Below are 17242 nucleotides of genomic sequence, written 5' to 3'. Positions count from 1 at the left end.
TTGTGGGCTCAGATGTTCTAAGAATTTCCGCAAATGACAAAGGACAGTGCTCCAGAAGCTTACTGCATTGTCACATCACATGAGCTGTAGTAACCTTCTCCAGTCTTGCCCTGTAGGACTCCGTGAGCCGTGGGAGGGCCCGGGGGCACCCACTCCCCTCCCCTGGCCTCAGGCCGGCGTGACTGCCTGACGCCAGGCATTGGGACCACGCAGGGTGGGGGACAGATGTATGACTGACCCGGAAGCAGGAGGGTGCCAAACTACTATTTCTTTTGGGGATCCTGGGAATACGCTCATGACCACTGCCACCTTCTATGTGGGAAAACAAGAGCAAAGAGAAGTTAAGGAAGGTTCTTCTCCCACTACTTAGTAACTCAGGGACCGAAGGCCAGGCTTGGGAGAGAGCAACAAGGCTCACCAGTGCATCCTGCTGCTTCCCAAGAGTCTGATGGCCAAAGAGCAACAGAAACAAAAGGCTCAACATAAAGGAACTGAGTGAATCACAATAATCCACTCCACAAATTCTATTTGTCAGGCCACCATTAAATAATAAGTATAAATCTTATTCAGCAACATAAACATTATGGTTGTACTATTAAAAAAGAACACAATACAAAGATACATGAGGATATTATGTAGAAATTATTCAGATGCAGAGAAAAGGTCTAGAATGAAGAAGCCCTTACTGAAAATGGTGGGTTTGCTAAGGAGGCACGAGTGACCCGAGGACAGGGGTGGTTTCTGTTCTCTTCATGCCAGGATCTGAGCCTAATGACGCCTGGCACGCAGGAGACCCTCAGATGTCTGGTGAAGGGTGGGGAAACCTGGATTGTTTTCTTCTAATTTGTTGGCATAATATTGTTTGTATGATATCTAAATAACAAATTTCAAGTAGAAATTAAGTTCCCCCTATCGTCCAGAGAGCCCAGAGCATGGGATGGATCCTCCCTCTGTCACTTACTAGTTGTGTGACTTAAGTTCCTTCACCTGCTTGGGCCTCATGTCGAGTCCGTGAAATAAGACATTGTAGCAATTATCCCCTGGGTTTTAAGAATTAAACGGCATCATAAATATGACAAAATGCTTGAAAGTGTAGTACCTAGCACCCGAAAGAGCTCGGTTGGTAGTGGCTGTCATTAATTTAAAGGAAGCTCTTGGTCACCAAATGCAAATGATCTAATTCTGTATTTAAACAACTTAAGCTGTTTGTGTGGTTGGCTGGACCGTTGGCTTGCCTGGCTAAGATCAAGAGACCCCAAAGGTGTTCCTTTCATCAGCCTTAGTCTTACAGCCATAACTTCCCATCAGTGCCAGAATTTTAGGACGCTTCCACCAAACTTTGAAAGATGAAGGCTGCACTGCCCACCTGTATGAGTTTCCTAGGGCTGCCGTAACAAAGCACTGCAAAGTATGTGGCTTAAAACAACAGAAATCTATTCTCTCACAGTTCTCAAAGCTACAAGTTCAAAATCAAGGTGTCAGCAGGACCATGCTCCCCAAAGGCTTGAGAAAAGAATCCTTCCTCGCTTCTTCCAGCTTCTGGTGGTTCCCAGCAATCCTCGGCTTGCCGGTTCATCATTCCGATCTCTGTCTTGATGGTTACATGGCAGCCTTCCTCTGCTACTCACTCTCTTAAGACACCAGCCATACTGGATTAGGAGCCCACTTTATTCCAGTATGACTTCATCTCAACTAATTACATGAGCAACAACCTTATTTCCAAATAAGATCACATTCTTAAGTATCCGGGGTTAGGACCTGGATATATTTTTGGGGATGTGATTCAACCCAAAACAGCAACCAAACCCACCCTTCTTAGTAGGGTGGATTGCCACCCTTGGGAAAGATCCTTTTATAGAGCAAGAACCAGAGTCAGAGTGGCCAGAGATCCCAAGAGAGAGAAATTAGTGCTCGTCAGAGTTAAAGAAAGAAAGGCAAAGGGAAACTGGGACAGTATATTCAGTGAATGACAAATGTAGTCATGGATTCTTGTCTCTTCTCTAGACATGAAGGGCTTGAAAACTCTGCACTGGCTTTCCAACTGTTTTGTTAATTAAAATGCTAATTCCCTCTGAGCTGGGAAGTCTGCCTAAGCAAGAAGACTAAAAAAGAAACGAAAGCCATCGACACTGGACGTGCCCTTCGTTCATAGTCTTCCTTAAAGAGCTGTTGCAGACTCTAAAGCCAGATGTGGAAGGTTTAATGCAAATCTTGTTATTAAAAGCGTTTCTAAACATTAATGCTGAGATTGCCCAGACTCAGGATGATACATAATGTAATATATTGGCTATATGCTGACATCCGGCACTACCTCCCACAGGCGACCCAACACCTCTCCCGATGAAAGAATTTTGGATCTATACTTTTATCGTAGGGAGAGCCTTCGGAGCCAACAGTGCCTTTCTAATACGTGACATTTGGTGGAAGTAAATTACTCAAGATGGAAAGCAGCTGTGATTTTAGTGGAACAATGCTTACACCTGTAGGCATGAATCTAGATTTGTTCTGTCACTTGATAGCTGGGTGATCTTAGACAAGTCATTCAAACTCGCTGAGCCATAGCTTTTTCATCTGAAGATGTTCCCATTGGAATCTACTTCAGAGTATTGTTGACTAAATAATAAGCAATCAGTCACCTAGTTAAATGCGTGGCACAGAGTAGGTGTTCAAAAATGTTTGCTACCGACTGTTACTCATTTCAGAGCTAACACATTCTCCAGGGGGCCAGGTGACCTGGCAAAGGAATCAAGGCATGAAACCAAGTCTCTGGGTTTCAAATTCCATGCCCTCTCTCTGCCACATCCGCCGGGAGAACTCTGACATCCATGTGAACGTTGCTCTTACAGCCCAATTTCTCTTCCTTTACTGCAAGAGTTCTCAAATTGGTGTAAGTATTCAGGAAACAAGAGCCACCGTCTCTGTATTTATTATTCTTATCTGGTTTGAGGGTGACTATTATTTCTGGTCTTGCAGAAGTACAGATTTCAGTAACTTCCAATGCTCTGGCATAGTTTTAATTTTGTTATGGCAAAATACATGTAAAATGTACCGTTAGTGTCATTTAGCACATTCACAATGTAATGCAACCATCATCTCCGTCCGGTTCCAGGACACTTCCTGGAATTTCTATCCCACAGGATTTTTCTCCTCTTTGGAGGTTAATGACTTTAAATCACACATGTTACTGTGTCCGTCGACTCTCGTTTCTATTGGTCTTCTGTCTGTATTTCTGGAGAGATGCCCTAGTCTCCAATCATGGTTATTCAACTATTCCATTATTACCCTATTCTTTTCCTGTTCTGGCTTCCTAGACTTCACAGCAGTTCTGGCATAGCTACAAAATTTTGTGACCATCATGGTCTCTTTGGGTTTAACTTGAATTTTAAAGTATCTCTTCACCCATTTAATTTTCTAAAAAAAAAAAAAAAAAAAAAAAAAATCTTTCAAAAGGGATTTTTTAAAATTTTATTATGTTATGTTAATCACCATACAGTACATCATTAGTTTTTGATGTAGAGTTCCATGATTCATTGTTTGCGTATAACACAATTTTGAAGCCCATTCTGTTAGCTTTCCTAACCCAGTCTGGGAGCTTCCAGCTGCTATTAGGTGAATTTAATCCATTTATGTTTTTTGTGACGAGGGATACGTTTGGATGTGTTTCTGTCAACCACTTTATTTACCAGGCTTCTTCTCTCTCCCCTCCCCAGCCTGTTCTCCCCTTATACCACATACACTGGGTTTTTTTGGTGTCGCTCTCCATTTACTTTTTAGATGTTGGACATCCAGAGATTACTGTTTGTTTTTTTTAACATATATTTAAATGTTTCTTTTCTGCTAACATGTTAATCAATCCCACCCCATTAAATCAAGAATTTTAGCTCAATTTCACTCGTCAGCTCCTCCATCACCGGCCACTCCCACCCCCAGCTCCCATGCTGGAAGCACCTAAGACAGAAAAGAGTCCATCGATGGGCACAAGCGCTACCATTTGCTGGGCATATTCAAGTCTTCAAGGACACAGCAGTGAACTTGTCTTACAAAGTTCTTACTTTCATGGGGAAAGACAAATAAAACACTAAACAAAATGTATTCTATTGGGGATGACCTCATTAAGGAGGGGACCTTTGAGGGATCTGAGTGATGTGAAGGGAAGAAGCGTTCTGGGCAGAGGAAACAACAGGCCTGAGGTGGGTGCTTGCCTGGGAGTAGCCAAGTGGGCCAGGAAAGCCAGATGGCTGATGTGCAGTGAGCAAGGGGAACAGTCAAGTGTTAGCACAGACCACCAACATTCCTGTTTGCTGCCTTCTCAGAGACACGACCCCCACGCCTCAGCTGCACCTTCCGGCTACTTTACTCTTGAGCTTGTCTGGTTATGTCATCTGCCTACCGAGCTTTTAGTTTTGATATCCAAGATCTGTAATCCATCCTTTTTGTTCTGGATACCATACAATTTCACTGTGTTCTGATCTTAATCACGCTTGTTTTATAGGATTCTGTTTGCTTTGTTGACTCTTTATTGAGGTTATCACCCTTCACTATATAATGTTTGCTTTTTCAGGAGTCTTAGTTTTTTGTTGATTTCCAGACTAGAGAGTTCCTGTTTGCTTATTTTGTTTAGTGTAAACTGCCCCCACATTACTGTGGGGGACAGGACAAATGCCCTGGAGAGGGGTGTGACAAAAACTTGTCTTCACAAAAGTCTGTACCCCCATGCCCTCCTCCCTGAGGCTCCACACTCTGCCTTAGCAACGGCCACCTGCTCAGCCCAGGTTGGTGGCATCTCTAAGTGTTGCAGAAGAGCTGGAAGGAATCGAAGAGCCCAGCTGCCCTAAGCTATAATCACCCTGACAAATGCACCAGGCCCCCTTCCAGCTTCCTCAGCCACTCCGAAGCACACAGCACCCCGACCCCATCTTCCCCTGCAGGTTTCTCTGCACGGTCTGAGCTTGCTTTCCTTCATTTCTGTTCTTCTATACACCTAATTTTGTCTGCTTTTCTCTTTCAGGGACTCCTCCACATGTGAATATATGCTTATTTTTATGGATTTATTATTTCCTTTCCAAAACTGTCTTTTCTGAGATTTTAAGCAGGGAGCCCCTGGAGATCACTGGCCACACTATCTCCTCTCAAAATAATGCAATTAATACTCACCAAAGAAACCGTAAGTGCACTCTATGTTTTATTTATAATGCTGAAACAAACAAGAATATTTTGGGTTTTTTTTTCAAGTTTAAATTAACTAATAAAAAGGGAAGAGTAGCACAGAAGCTGCTATTTACAAAAGACAAATATAACTAAAGAAGATAAGTTTTTATTCCAAGATAGGAATAATGGCATATACAAAGTGATCGTTTTATAAACATTGAACTAATCTTTTATACTCGTGGGCTTTTTTTTTCTTAGGGAAAAAAAAGATTAACTCTTTGGCATCATCTTTTAAAATAATTTCTTCTTGGACTGTTATCCGTTAGAGTGCTTATAAATGTCTGAGATGGATGTGTCGGAATGCTTTCTGATGGTTCATTTCTAAATACCTTTAAATTCTTCCTTCAGTTAGGGACACTCCAAAAGCACTGTAGTGCAGGGCAAGACAGACTCTGGTCCAGGATGCAGGAGTCTACTCGTCCATCTTTCTGCTCCTCTCCTGCACTGTGATCTTAGAGAGGTATATGCTCTCTGCATCTGAACCTTCTCGTCTTCCAAGTGGAGAAATAACTGCACCCACGCGGGCTGTTGGAAGGACTAAGCAGGATCCTAACTGTAAAAGCACACGGTCCAACGCCTGGCCTGTGGTTGGAGACTCTAACACGCTGGCTTGATACACATTCCAGCAGACAAATGGACCGGTGAGCATCATGGAACATTCCTGCTGTCTTCTCTGCTCTGCCCCCTTCCACTCTGGTCAGGGCCAAGCACTCATAAGAGAAAACAAGCTATTTAAGGAACCAAAAACTGAGCTTCAATAAATTACAGTCAAAAGTTTAGCTCTTACCAACTATTTTCTATGTCACTTTGGTTGTCGTCTTTGTTGTTTCAAAGCAAGCAATTTGGTCCTCTTTCCTTTGTAAGGCAAAGTCTGTCTCTTCGGGGTCAACCTCAGCAACCCTAATTTCCTTTCTGAAACCCTTTTTGTTTTAAAGAAAGTTTCTTTTCACTTTTGCCCTTTCTAAGAGGTAGGGTATGGACCCTATTTTATTTTAATAGAATCATATGTGCTCTGACGTCAAACCATTTGTTTTACTTTATTAGAGTTGATGCCTTTGGGCTAGCTTCTAGAAGAGCAAACTTGTAGGCAATTACATAATTCTTAGGAAATGACCTTAGTTTCTTCCTATCTCCAACCTTTGTACTTAAAATGTTCTTCTGGAATATTGCTTTGTAGCAGGTGATAAGGAAACCCACATAGCCAAAATCCTATCCTTCACCCAAAATACTGGCACCTCTGCGAGAAAATCCAAGAGCGATCCTTTAGCACTACGGGAAAAGTCAGGTTTGTCCATGGAAGCACATGGATGACATGACAGCAGGCAACAGTTTGTTCTTTATGAAACAGGCTTCAACAGAGCCCAGGGCCACGTGGTCTGGCCCTGTACCTGGGAGGCATGGGTTTGCGCTCCTGCTGGCCACCAACTCCGCCTCGATGCTCTCGCTAAGACTCCGTGCACGTCTCGGCCCAGGGTTCCCAGCACGCAGCACAAGGGGGTGGCACACCAGTCCCGGGGCCGGTCCAGTTCAAGCACCCAGGGATCTCAGATCTCCTGCAGCCTCAAGCGCATGAGGTTCTGAAGGCTCCACTCTCGCAGACAGCCTGCCGCTGTCGCCCTCAGATGTGCCGCCCCGTCAGAAAGAAGAGCGGCCGGTCTTCCTTGGCGTTGGCGGTCTGGAATTCGTCCCTCAGCCGGAACTGCCACTCATCTTCCAGCTCGAGGCGGACCACTGTCTGTCGCAGGGAGTTCCGGTCCTGACAGATGACGCACAGGGTGGCACCTGCATGCACGAGCAACGGCAGAGGCGTTGAAGAAAACAGGTGAGTTTATCCAAATGCAAGCGATCGCCTGCACTCTGCTTGCAATAAGGAAATACGATGCTGCTTGGGAGGGAAGGACCAGACCACCAGGTGGCCTCCTGTGACTTTTGGAACGCTTCATAATCTTAACAGGACACACAGCGCAACTGTTAGCTGGGGAGGCCAGAGGAAAGGTCCGGAAAGAAGTAGGGGGAAGGAAGAGGAGAGAACCGGAAGCAGACACATGGGTTTGCTTCATGCAAACCAAGTGGTCCCAGCTCCAGCCCTGGGTGAACTGCCCTGTGCTAGCCCGCCTCCCAGCGGGACCCCCCCTTCTTATCCCATGCAAGCTGCCTGCCTCCAGGCCCGACGCAGCAACCCCCGCTCCCCGCCCAGCCTTGGGAATTCTCCCTCCTCCCCGCTTCTCGAATCATCAGTCCATGACTCTGGCTTGTTCATCCGTTCATTCTGTTGGTCTGTCTCCCTCCTACCCACACATCTTGTCCTCTTGTTACACAAAATGTTTCCCGAAGGCAAAGACTGTGTTAGAAACCTCTTATTACTGCCCAAGTCTTATAGAGCATTGGTGCTCAGGAAACACCTGCTCGACAGTCAGAGTGAAGACGCCCAAGGTTAAGTGCAGATCGGTGAGGGATACCAGCTGGCTGGAAACCATTTTTTTATGTCCTATAGAATCAATGTCTGTCACTCTCAACCACTCTAGCATGACAACAGCTACAGGAGCAGGAAGGTCAGAGTAAAAGGCATGGAGTAGGCAGTACCCCGAACGAGGAGGAAGAACTCAGGCACCAGGAGGAAGGAACTGAGGGAACTGGGTGCTGATGTTAAGAATCTGGACTGAAGAGGAACACAGAAGTTGAAACTCTCTCTTTGCCTAAAAGAAAGGGGATGTGTCTTGTCTCTACCCAGGCAGGTACAAGGGAATGAGAGTCACCGAGGGATTGCATCCCAGCCTTCTTGTACTTTCCTGGATAACTGGGGCCGTCATATTGCCTCTCTGAGCCTCAGTTTACCCATGGGCAAATAAGGATGAGGACCAGAAGTCACCTCCTCAGATGCACCGGGTAATGAAAGGCATTCAAATCAAGGTCCAGAGTAAAAGGTATGAGCAGTTACCTTTCAGAAAATGAAACTTTTTCAAAAAGCTAGCTCCCACAAAAGAATCACAGAGGTATAGCAGGAGTCCACTAAACATGAAGTCAGAGCAGCTGATGTTTCGAGAGTGGGGCCTGGAGCTCACATAGCACACAGAAATCTGAAAAAGAAGAAATCCAAGAAAAACCATTGTTTTCCCTGAAATTCTCAACCACATGACGCTAGGGCTTTGCATCCAACAAAGACTAACTGCTTGGTCAAGCTCAAGGCTGCTGGCGCGGGGGGAGGCGGGCAGGTGCAGAGACGATATCTAGTGTTATTTTCAAATCTAAATCCTAAAAATCAATTCCGGGAAATTGCTCCCGATTATCTACTCATTAATTCATCCGAGCCTCAGAAGTGTTTTGGCATCAGAGTGGCTTTCATTCCTAATTTATGATATCGGGGCCAAAGCATTTAAACTCTCTCAGCTATAAAGGGAAGTAAACACCAGAGGCAAAGGAACTGAGTAGCAGTTACAAGTCCAAGTCCTGGACGGTGGCGCATCTGTTTTAGGAATACGGCAGACTCGCGGGCTCAGCGGCCGGGGCGGGGGTGGGGGGGGCTCTGAAAGTCACCTGAGATCCCAGGTTAAGGTAGCAGTCCACCGAGAGCACAGGGTGGCTGTGGTTCTTCAGGGAGAGAGGGAAGAAGCGGTGGCTGTGGTGCTGCAGAAACTTCTCCAGCAGCAGCTGTGCGGGGGCCGCGAGGAACGTGTGCTTGCTGTCCGGGGCGCAGATGTACTGGGCCGGCACAATGGGCACAGCGTTGTCAGACACCTGCGCGGGGAGGCATGGGGTCAGCCGCTCCCAGCCACTCCCCCCAGCCAGGCTTCTGGGAAGGAGGGGGAGTGGCCCTGGCCCGGAAGACTCTGTCGCAGGGTAGGGCTGGCAGTGGAGAACCCAACCTTCAACCATAAAATTCTCTATTAAGAAAAATTAGGCTTTTCCTCAAGTGGGCCGTGTGAAACTAATGAATGTGATCAGGAAGAACTGTCACAGTGATCACTCCATGCAGAAAACCGGCCGTCTGGTCTAGAAAAATCAAGAGAACCCACAGAGCTTGGGAACTCTCCCCCAAATCCAAGGATGCAAACTTCTGGGAAGGGTCGGCCTCCCCCTGCCCCCAGATCGTAACCACCTCCCACCTACCCCCACTGCACTTCCTGCTGACCCCTGCCAATCCTCTCCCACCACCTCCTACTCCAGAGCCAACAGGCTTTCCAGGCTGCAGCCAGACAGACTGTCGACATAAATCAAACTCATCAAATCCTCCGCTGGACACCCATCAGTGGTTTCTCATTAACTCCTACAGAAAGTCCAGAACGTTCCCACGGCTGTTAAGGCCCCTCCTACTCTCTTCAGCCCATCTCTGCCACTCTCCCTGCCTGTTATGTTTCTTCCACACTCACCTCCTCGCCCCAGCTGCTAAGCTTCTTCACCCAGATTCTTCCCTGAACCTGGATACAAAGCCGTTTCTCACCGCCCCTGGGTCTCTGCTTTAATGTCACTTTCTCAGGGACACTCACACAGACTCCCACCCCCACCCTTCACACGGGGAGGTCTCCCTGTGACACACATCACCCTAGCAGTGCTTGTCACAAGGACACCTCGCTACCTACTTAACATCTGCCTCAGCTGCAAGGCTCTACACTCCTGAGTGAAGGGACGGTGTGCTCAGTAAATACTTAATGAGCAAATCAAAATAAGTTATTTCATTCAGATGAATGATTACCAAATGTTCCCAGCTCTCCTATATATAATCAACATGCAACTAAACCCAATGGAAAAGAAGATGATGCTCAAAATAGGAATGAAGATAAAATATATAAGCTAAAAGATGATACTGAGGGATATAAAGAAAAATTAGTTTTACGAGCATAACAGGCTCCAGGTGCCTGGGTGGCTCAGTTAAGCGTCTGCCTTCAGCTCAGGTCATGATCTCAGGGTCCTGGGATCGAGCCCCGCATTAGGCTCCTTGCTCAGCAGGGAGTCTGCTTTTCCCTCTGCCCCTCCCCACTACTCGTGATCTTTCTGTCGATCTCTCTCAAATAAATAAAATCTTTTAAAAAAAGCACATCAGGCTCTTTGATAGACTTAATGTGATAAAGATCAGAATTTTAAAAATTAAACTTATAAATCTAACACAATTTCAATACAAAATCTTAGTGGTGGGGGTGGGTAGGACTTAATGATTCTCAAGTTATTCTGGAGGTACAGACCTTTTATTTAAATGTCTTCCTACTTTTTAAGAGAAATGAGCATGGACTTTCCCTTTCAAAGAAGGCTTCACTCCCTGCTGATTGGAAGGGGCAGACAGGTAGGGGTTGGGGACTGGTATCCGAATTCAGACCTGGCCCAGCTCAGGATAAATAAGCCACCACATAAGGAGTTAGTGAAGACAAGGAAGGACAGAGGCTGGGAGGAGGCAGGTGGCATTGGGACTGGCTGATGTCCAGCACCAGGGCAACATTCAAGGTAGATGGAAGGAAAAAGCAGAGAATGGGGCTCCAGCCCAGGGATTGGAGAGACATGCCAGCCCCATATGGCTTCCTGGAAGACAGAGACCTCTGAGGGTTTGCTGCGACTTTGCACCTCAAATTCTGCAGCTAGCACGGCCGTAATCAGACCATGTTTCTCCCCACCAGGAGGCTGGCTCATGCACAGACGGCTCGGCTCCCGAGCCAGCCTGTTGGTGCGCTCGGTTGTTTGGCCAGGCCCCGTCCGGGGGCCCAGAGATGAGCAGGGCGCCCCGCCCCCCCCAGGAGCTCTGCCCAGCAGGGAAGCCAGACCACTGAGCACAGAGCACAGCCAGAGGACAGCTAGGTCGGCGGCGGGAGTGTGGGCGGGATGGATACCAGGTGCTGACGAGAATCTGAGTTCAAGAGAAACCCGACAGCATGTTTCCCTTCCCGAGGCTCCCAATTAAAACCCTTTACTAACACCAGCCAGCGATCAAGCCCACCCCATGGACCGGCCTCCCCCCCCAGCTCCGAGCCTGTTTGCACACCACGACAGCCCCGGCAGCAGACTCGGCGGGCGCACTCACCTTGGACGTGATGTGGAAGGACCTGTGCCCACCCACGGCAATCTGCTTCTTCATCACACTGAAGCGGTTGAATCGGCAGAGCAGGAGGCCGGCGCTGTGCACGCGCAGGTTGAAGTCCACATCGTCACACATGAACCTGCTCAGAAGCAAAGGGGGGGAGCGGATAGGACTGGATGCGGCCGCCCACCCCCCACACGCCCCACCAGCCACATGGAGGGTGTGCCCCTGTCGGCGGGGGGGCGGTCCAGTGGTGGGGTAGGCTGCTTCCTACCATACAGAGGCATGTGAATAAGGCCAAACAAACAAGGAGAGCAGGCCCAGCTGTAGCTTGTCTGCACCAGGGCAGGCAGCATAACCAAGGGTAACAAGACAGAAGCACGCCCATGGGCTGACCCGACGCTACAGGCCCTGCATGAGGGACTCCACAAACACTGGTTAAAGAGAAAACAACAAACTGCCCAGAATAAAAACAGGAGCCACTTTTTACAGCCGAGGAAAACAAGACTCAGAAATGGAAGGCCTGTGCCTAAACTGCAAAGCTGGTAAGTGGCAGAACCCAGATTCCCAGCAGGGTGACCTAGCTTCCAGACTGACGCTCTTACGAGGGCCACCTTGGCTGTGTGCCCACTGCCTGGCCTACAGGGATGCCTGATAAGTGTTAGCAAGTGGGTTATTCTTCAGATGTGAGCGCTTCTGTGACTAGACCTGGAGAGAGTATCACACAGAAGTTACTTTTTAGTTTTAAAGCAATGTGTTCCAAGAAGGAGACAAAAAAGCAAGAGAAACAATGTAGCACATATGTTGTCACTAAATAAAGTATCACGTGGACTGAGGAAGAAAACTGCATGATCTTATGCAAATCCCCCTCCACAAAATTATACAATGCAAAATTTTTTTAAACCTGAGAGCTGAAAGCAGGGCCAGACCAATGCTATGGGCAGGAGGGCCCTGGGCCCGCGGGCTGTGCTGACGGCCGCAGCCGGGCAAGACTCACCGATTCTGGTTGTACTGCACATTCTGGGTCAGGTCCACGTTCAGGATGATGAAGTCGTGCACGTGGCAGCGGGAGAAAGGCTCACGCACCTCACCGCTCCCCGTCTTGCTGGACCACTTCCGCATGCCAATCAGGGCGTAGTGGGTGATGTTGGGGGACGCCTCGATATGTTGCATGATGTGCTTCAAAGACACGTTTCTTTCTGACCAGGAAAATTCCCTGCTCGAAAGAGGAAGATTGATGTCCCTGGGTTGAGGCGCCGAGAGCAGCAAGGCCCTCTGGCTCTGGCCTGGGGGCTGCTTTCCAATGGGAGCTTATGTGCCGGCAGGTAGGGCTGGTGTGGCTAGAATCTGTCACGACCACCCCTGAGTTCCAGGCGCCATGCCGGGCAGGTCACATCTACTATCATTTATCCTCATGGCAATCTCATGCCATGGACTATCACCCCCGTTTTACCAATGAGGAAAAAGAGGCTCTGAGTAGCTTGCCCGGTGTGACAAACGGGACTTGGATTCAAACAATACTGTCTCCGAAGCCCTTCCTCCCAACCCGTGCTAAAACACTTTGCATTTCTGGTTTGCAGACCTGAAGGTCAAGCGGTGAGGAGAGCGCCAAGCTTTCCACGGTGCGTGCCAGGGAGGGGATGGGAAGGAAGAAGGTAGTGCACCAACCCCCACCCCAACCGCACTGCCAGTGTCTGTGGTCCGTGAAGACAACAGGGACACCTGACGACCAGGGAGGGGGCTGACGGCAGGGGCACCAGGGAGAGGAGTTGGGCCCAGGCATGCGGCTCAACTGTTCTGGACCCAGCTTGCTTTTCCTCCACCAAGAGGCTTCAATAAACTCCCCAGGGCCCTGGCCAGCCCCAAACCCCAGGACGTTAACTGCTGCTTCAGAATGGAATTCAGGAAAGCAGAATGAAAGCCAGTTCTCTCCCCGTCTCAGCCCTTGGCCACATTCTTGCCTTTGGAAGAATGTCTGGGAGAATATTGGAAGCAAAGAGGAATTGCTACTCCCATAAGCCACACGTAGCTCTATCATTCAGAAAACATCTTTTTCTAGAAAAACAGCAATCAGTCAGTGGTCATTGTCTCATTAGGATATCAGCAGCATAAAAGAAGTAAACGAACCTTATGTCTCTTAAAAAAAACAACAACAACAAAGGGCACCTGGGTGGCTCAGTCGGTTAAGCGTCTGCCTTCGGCTCAGGTCATGATCCTGGGGTCCTGGGATCGAGCCCCTCGTTGGGCTCCCTTCTCAGGGCGGGGGGGGGGGGGGGGGGGGGGGAGTTTGCTTCTCCCTCTCCCTCTGCTCCTTCCCCTGTTCCTTTTTCTCTTTCTCTCTCAAATAAATAAAATCTTTAAAAACATTTTTAAAAAAGCCAAACATAATCAGGCAACACTAAACTGAAACATTCATGTGGCAAAATCACAAAAGGAACTATTTTACCAACGATGATGGGAGTCTATCTACCGAGCCTTTTCCATTTGTGCTGCTCTCCTGCCCACCTCCAGGCACGCCGTTCAGAGTCTAAGTTACCCTCATGACAAACCTCCAGTACAGGTCTTAGTGCCCCTTCAAAAGATGAGGAAACTAGAACCCAAAAGAGTTCAGTTGCTACCCCAATGTCACACAGCAAATGAAAATACACCTGGGTGTTAGGAGTTAGGCTAGGGTAGGGGACAGGGTCTGGAAGGCTACAGGAGGGAATTTCTAGGGCACTCATGATGTTCCACTTCTTCAAACAGGAATTGGTTAAGTGGGTGTTCAGTGTGTGAAAATTTCTGGATAATCATCATAGTTTCATTTTTTGTGGATACTTTATTATTTTTTTTAAGATTTATTTATTTATTTGAGAGAGAGCGTGCTCGTGTGCCTGAAGAGGAGGGGAGGGGAGGAGCAGAGGGAGAGGGAGAGAAGCAGACTCCCCACTGAACGGGGAGCCCGTCATGGGGCTCGATCTCACGACCCTGAGATCGTGACCTGAGCTGAAATCCAGAGTCAGATGCTTAATGGACTGAGCCACCCAGGCAACCCTGTAGGTATATATAGTGACTATATATTGTGTGATTTTCTGTATTGATGATACATCAACACAATTTTAACAAAATTAAAAACTCAAAATAAAGCTGGGCTTGGAACAGGAGGCTGCCCCATGCAGAGCCCTACCCACCACACACCGTACCTTCTAAGACGAGGTGTCCCCCCGTGGTCCTCAGACAGTAGCTGAGATTCCCCCGCTGAAAAGGAACAGGGTCGGGGGAGGCATCTCACCTGCTTCTCTCCCCGCCATAGTCGACGTCCACCACGTTCCACATCACGCAGGAGTCGTCGGAGATCACGATGAAAGGCCAGATGTCCTGTGGCTTGATCCCAAGCTCCTCCTGCCGGTTCCGCTCCAGCTCCAGGTTGTGGTAAGACAGCTCCTTGATCAGGAAATGGGCGGCACCTGAAATGGGCAAAACCACTCCCACTCTCCGGTCTGTCCTCCGGGGACACCCACACAAGACCAGAGCCCCGGTGAGAATTAGAGCGGCTCATCAAGGCCCACCCCGAGACCAGCCAGCTCCCGATGGTTCTCATCTCCATCACCAACGTGCACACACACCTGTCTGCTGCTCCTTGCTGATCACAGAGAATGTGAATTAAGTCAATAACCAAACATCAAAGAAGAAAGAATATTCCAGCAGATCAAAGCAGCTTTAAAAATCAAAAAGCTTGATGAAAAATGTTTAGCATGCTCATCTCTAGAATATTCTCCCGAGCCTCCATTCACAGAAATTTTACCGAGTAGGGCAAGTTCAACAATGCCTACCAACTCCAGCACTGTTGAAGATACTGGGGAGCACCAGCATGATGTGGTTGGGCCAGTATTTCTTATAAATAGCCATTTCATACTCCTTGACAACCAGCACATGCAAATGGCTGGCACCATCCATTGCGTGGTACAGATTAAAGAGTCCATGTTCATGACGGCCAGTGGTTGGAGTGAATGTCGGACTTTTTATACATTCGTGACTCTGGAAAACACAGGAATAACAAGGGGAAGTGTTTGTAAATAGGGTCACAATCACTCCCCTCCCTTTGAAATGTGACTCTGCAGCCTCTTCCATCAAATGATGGAGCCTAGAATCCAGCTTAGCCTTGGGACTCGCTTTTACCAATAAAACAGTGAAAATGATGGTATGCCAGTTCCGAAACCGGCCTCCAGAGGACGGACACATTCTGCCCTCTCTTAGAACCCTCTCACGGATGAGCTGGGGCTGGCGGCTGGAGGAGGAGAGACCACAGGGAGCAGAGATGGGACAGGCACCCCATGGAGACCACCCTCCCCGGCCATCCCCCAGCCAACCTGGCAGCTAAGCACAGACATGAGTGAGCGCATCGAAGCCAGGGTCACCACACAGCAGGACCAAGCCCAAGCCGCTAGCCCAGAGAATCAGAAGCTAAGTAAGTACTCGTTTGGGAATGGTTTTCTTATGCAACCCAAACTAACCAGAAATCTATCAATTACCCAAATGCATTACCCTGCCAAATTAGCATCGACTGCGTGCTGAGTATAGGTTATTCTGGATGATTTAAATCCCTCAATCCCTTATCCATACAGCCTAGCTCCTTATACACTCGGGTTGTGAATCTTTTATATAAATAACTAGGTTTTCCTCCATTTTGGCCGAGCGAGGTCTTCTACTCCTTCTGAGTTCCTCAGAGCACATGCTACAAGGCTGTGATGTAGCTGGTGCCCTTAAGTTCTGGTGGGCACTGGCTGGAAAAGTGACTGGGGTTACAGAGAAATCCTCCACCAGGGCAACAGTCCACCCCAGCCCACGGAGTAGGAGACACCCTATAATAAATGCCCCATTGGTTGTTTACAAATGTTTTCAATGCTCGGTAGAAGCCTGCCGGGTCTGAAAGGCTATTCAACCCCATCATATTGGCCCTCTCACCCAGAGAAGGAAAAGCAGCATTCCACACAAGGCTGACACTGGCTGGGGCTGGCGGGAGGGCAGCAAGCTGACCCTGAGAGTGTCGGGCTGATCTGCCAAAGCAGGCGTCCCTAGGAGGAGCGTCCCTAAGGATGCCGGTCGCAGAGACAATGGGTTATGAAGAACACCCTCTTCAAAAGAGAGAAAATTTATCTTTTATGGATGACGTGATGCACCATCTGGGATTCGCTTCCAAATAACAGAGGAAGGCAGAAGAAGACAGATGGATCGAGGCTGGCTGTGAGATACTAGGCTAGTAGTATCGGCTAGGTAACAGGCCTGTGGGGGTCACCACACTATTCTACTACCTTGGCCTGTCTCAAATGTTCTGTAACAGCAGTAAAGACAAGGTGGGGAAGGGATGAACATCTACGGAGCAGCTGTCATTCATCATCCAGGCACTGTGCAGGTGTCCTACGTCGGTCATTCCAAATCATGCTCTCAGGAAGCTCCTGCAAGAGTTACTAGTGCCCAGGTTCACAGATACGGGAACTGAGGCCCAGCAGTATTCAGGGACAGGTTCAAATAACACAACTCAAAAATGGTAGAGCGAGGTTCGAACTGGAGTCGGAGTGACCCTAAAGCCCAAGCGCTCCCCAGCCTCCTCCAAGTTCAATCACCATATCCATCCCCACCTGCCCCACCTGCCCCTGACTCATCAGGCAGCTCCGGTGTCCTGCTCAACGGTCACTCGCAGCCACTGTAATGTCACCCCCTGGACTCAGAGCCAGTACCTTGTCTGTGACAAGGGGCAGCCGCATGCTCTCCAGCTGGCCTCCGGGTTGGCTGAAGACAAAGTGGTGCTCCTTGGACTTGGGGATGATGAAGTGGAGTTGGATTTCCTCTCCTAGCATGGAGTAAGAGAAGGCAAAGGCGTGCAGGGTGGACTCATAGAGCTGAGGTGTGAGGGGAAAGGACAGAGCTTGTCATCAGAGTCCGGTGTTACTTCCCAGAAGAACCCAGGCCCACTGTGGGCATGACAACACAAAGCTCATTGCCACCGCCCCACAGCACGAGAAACCCACCCACAGGTTGACTCCGGTACAAAGT

At 48.5% G+C, this 17242-nt stretch overlaps 1 protein-coding gene across 1 annotated transcript in view; it reads right to left on the bottom strand.

Moving 5' to 3' along the window:
• Positions 1-5160: 5160 nt before the first annotated feature.
• GREB1 (growth regulating estrogen receptor binding 1) overlaps positions 5161-17242 on the bottom strand; it is a 126703-nt gene continuing 114621 nt past the window's right edge. Inside the window, exons 26-33 of the mRNA XM_025867753.2 lie at positions 16927-17088; positions 15022-15226; positions 14481-14655; positions 12207-12425; positions 11213-11348; positions 8743-8943; positions 8147-8285; positions 5161-6990 (exon numbers count right to left, since the gene is read on the bottom strand). Of these exons, the coding sequence (XP_025723538.1) occupies positions 6827-6990; positions 8147-8285; positions 8743-8943; positions 11213-11348; positions 12207-12425; positions 14481-14655; positions 15022-15226; positions 16927-17088 (1401 nt within the window). The 3' untranslated portion in view covers positions 5161-6826. The remainder of the gene's footprint in view (positions 6991-8146; positions 8286-8742; positions 8944-11212; positions 11349-12206; positions 12426-14480; positions 14656-15021; positions 15227-16926; positions 17089-17242) is intronic.

This window comes from Callorhinus ursinus, unplaced genomic scaffold (assembly GCF_003265705.2).
Source record: "Callorhinus ursinus isolate GAN/ISIS: 27379988/994484 unplaced genomic scaffold, GSC_fseal_2.0 scaffold10, whole genome shotgun sequence".
Lineage (NCBI taxonomy): Eukaryota > Metazoa > Chordata > Mammalia > Carnivora > Otariidae > Callorhinus > Callorhinus ursinus.
This window is presented reverse-complemented; position numbering and strand designations above follow the sequence as displayed.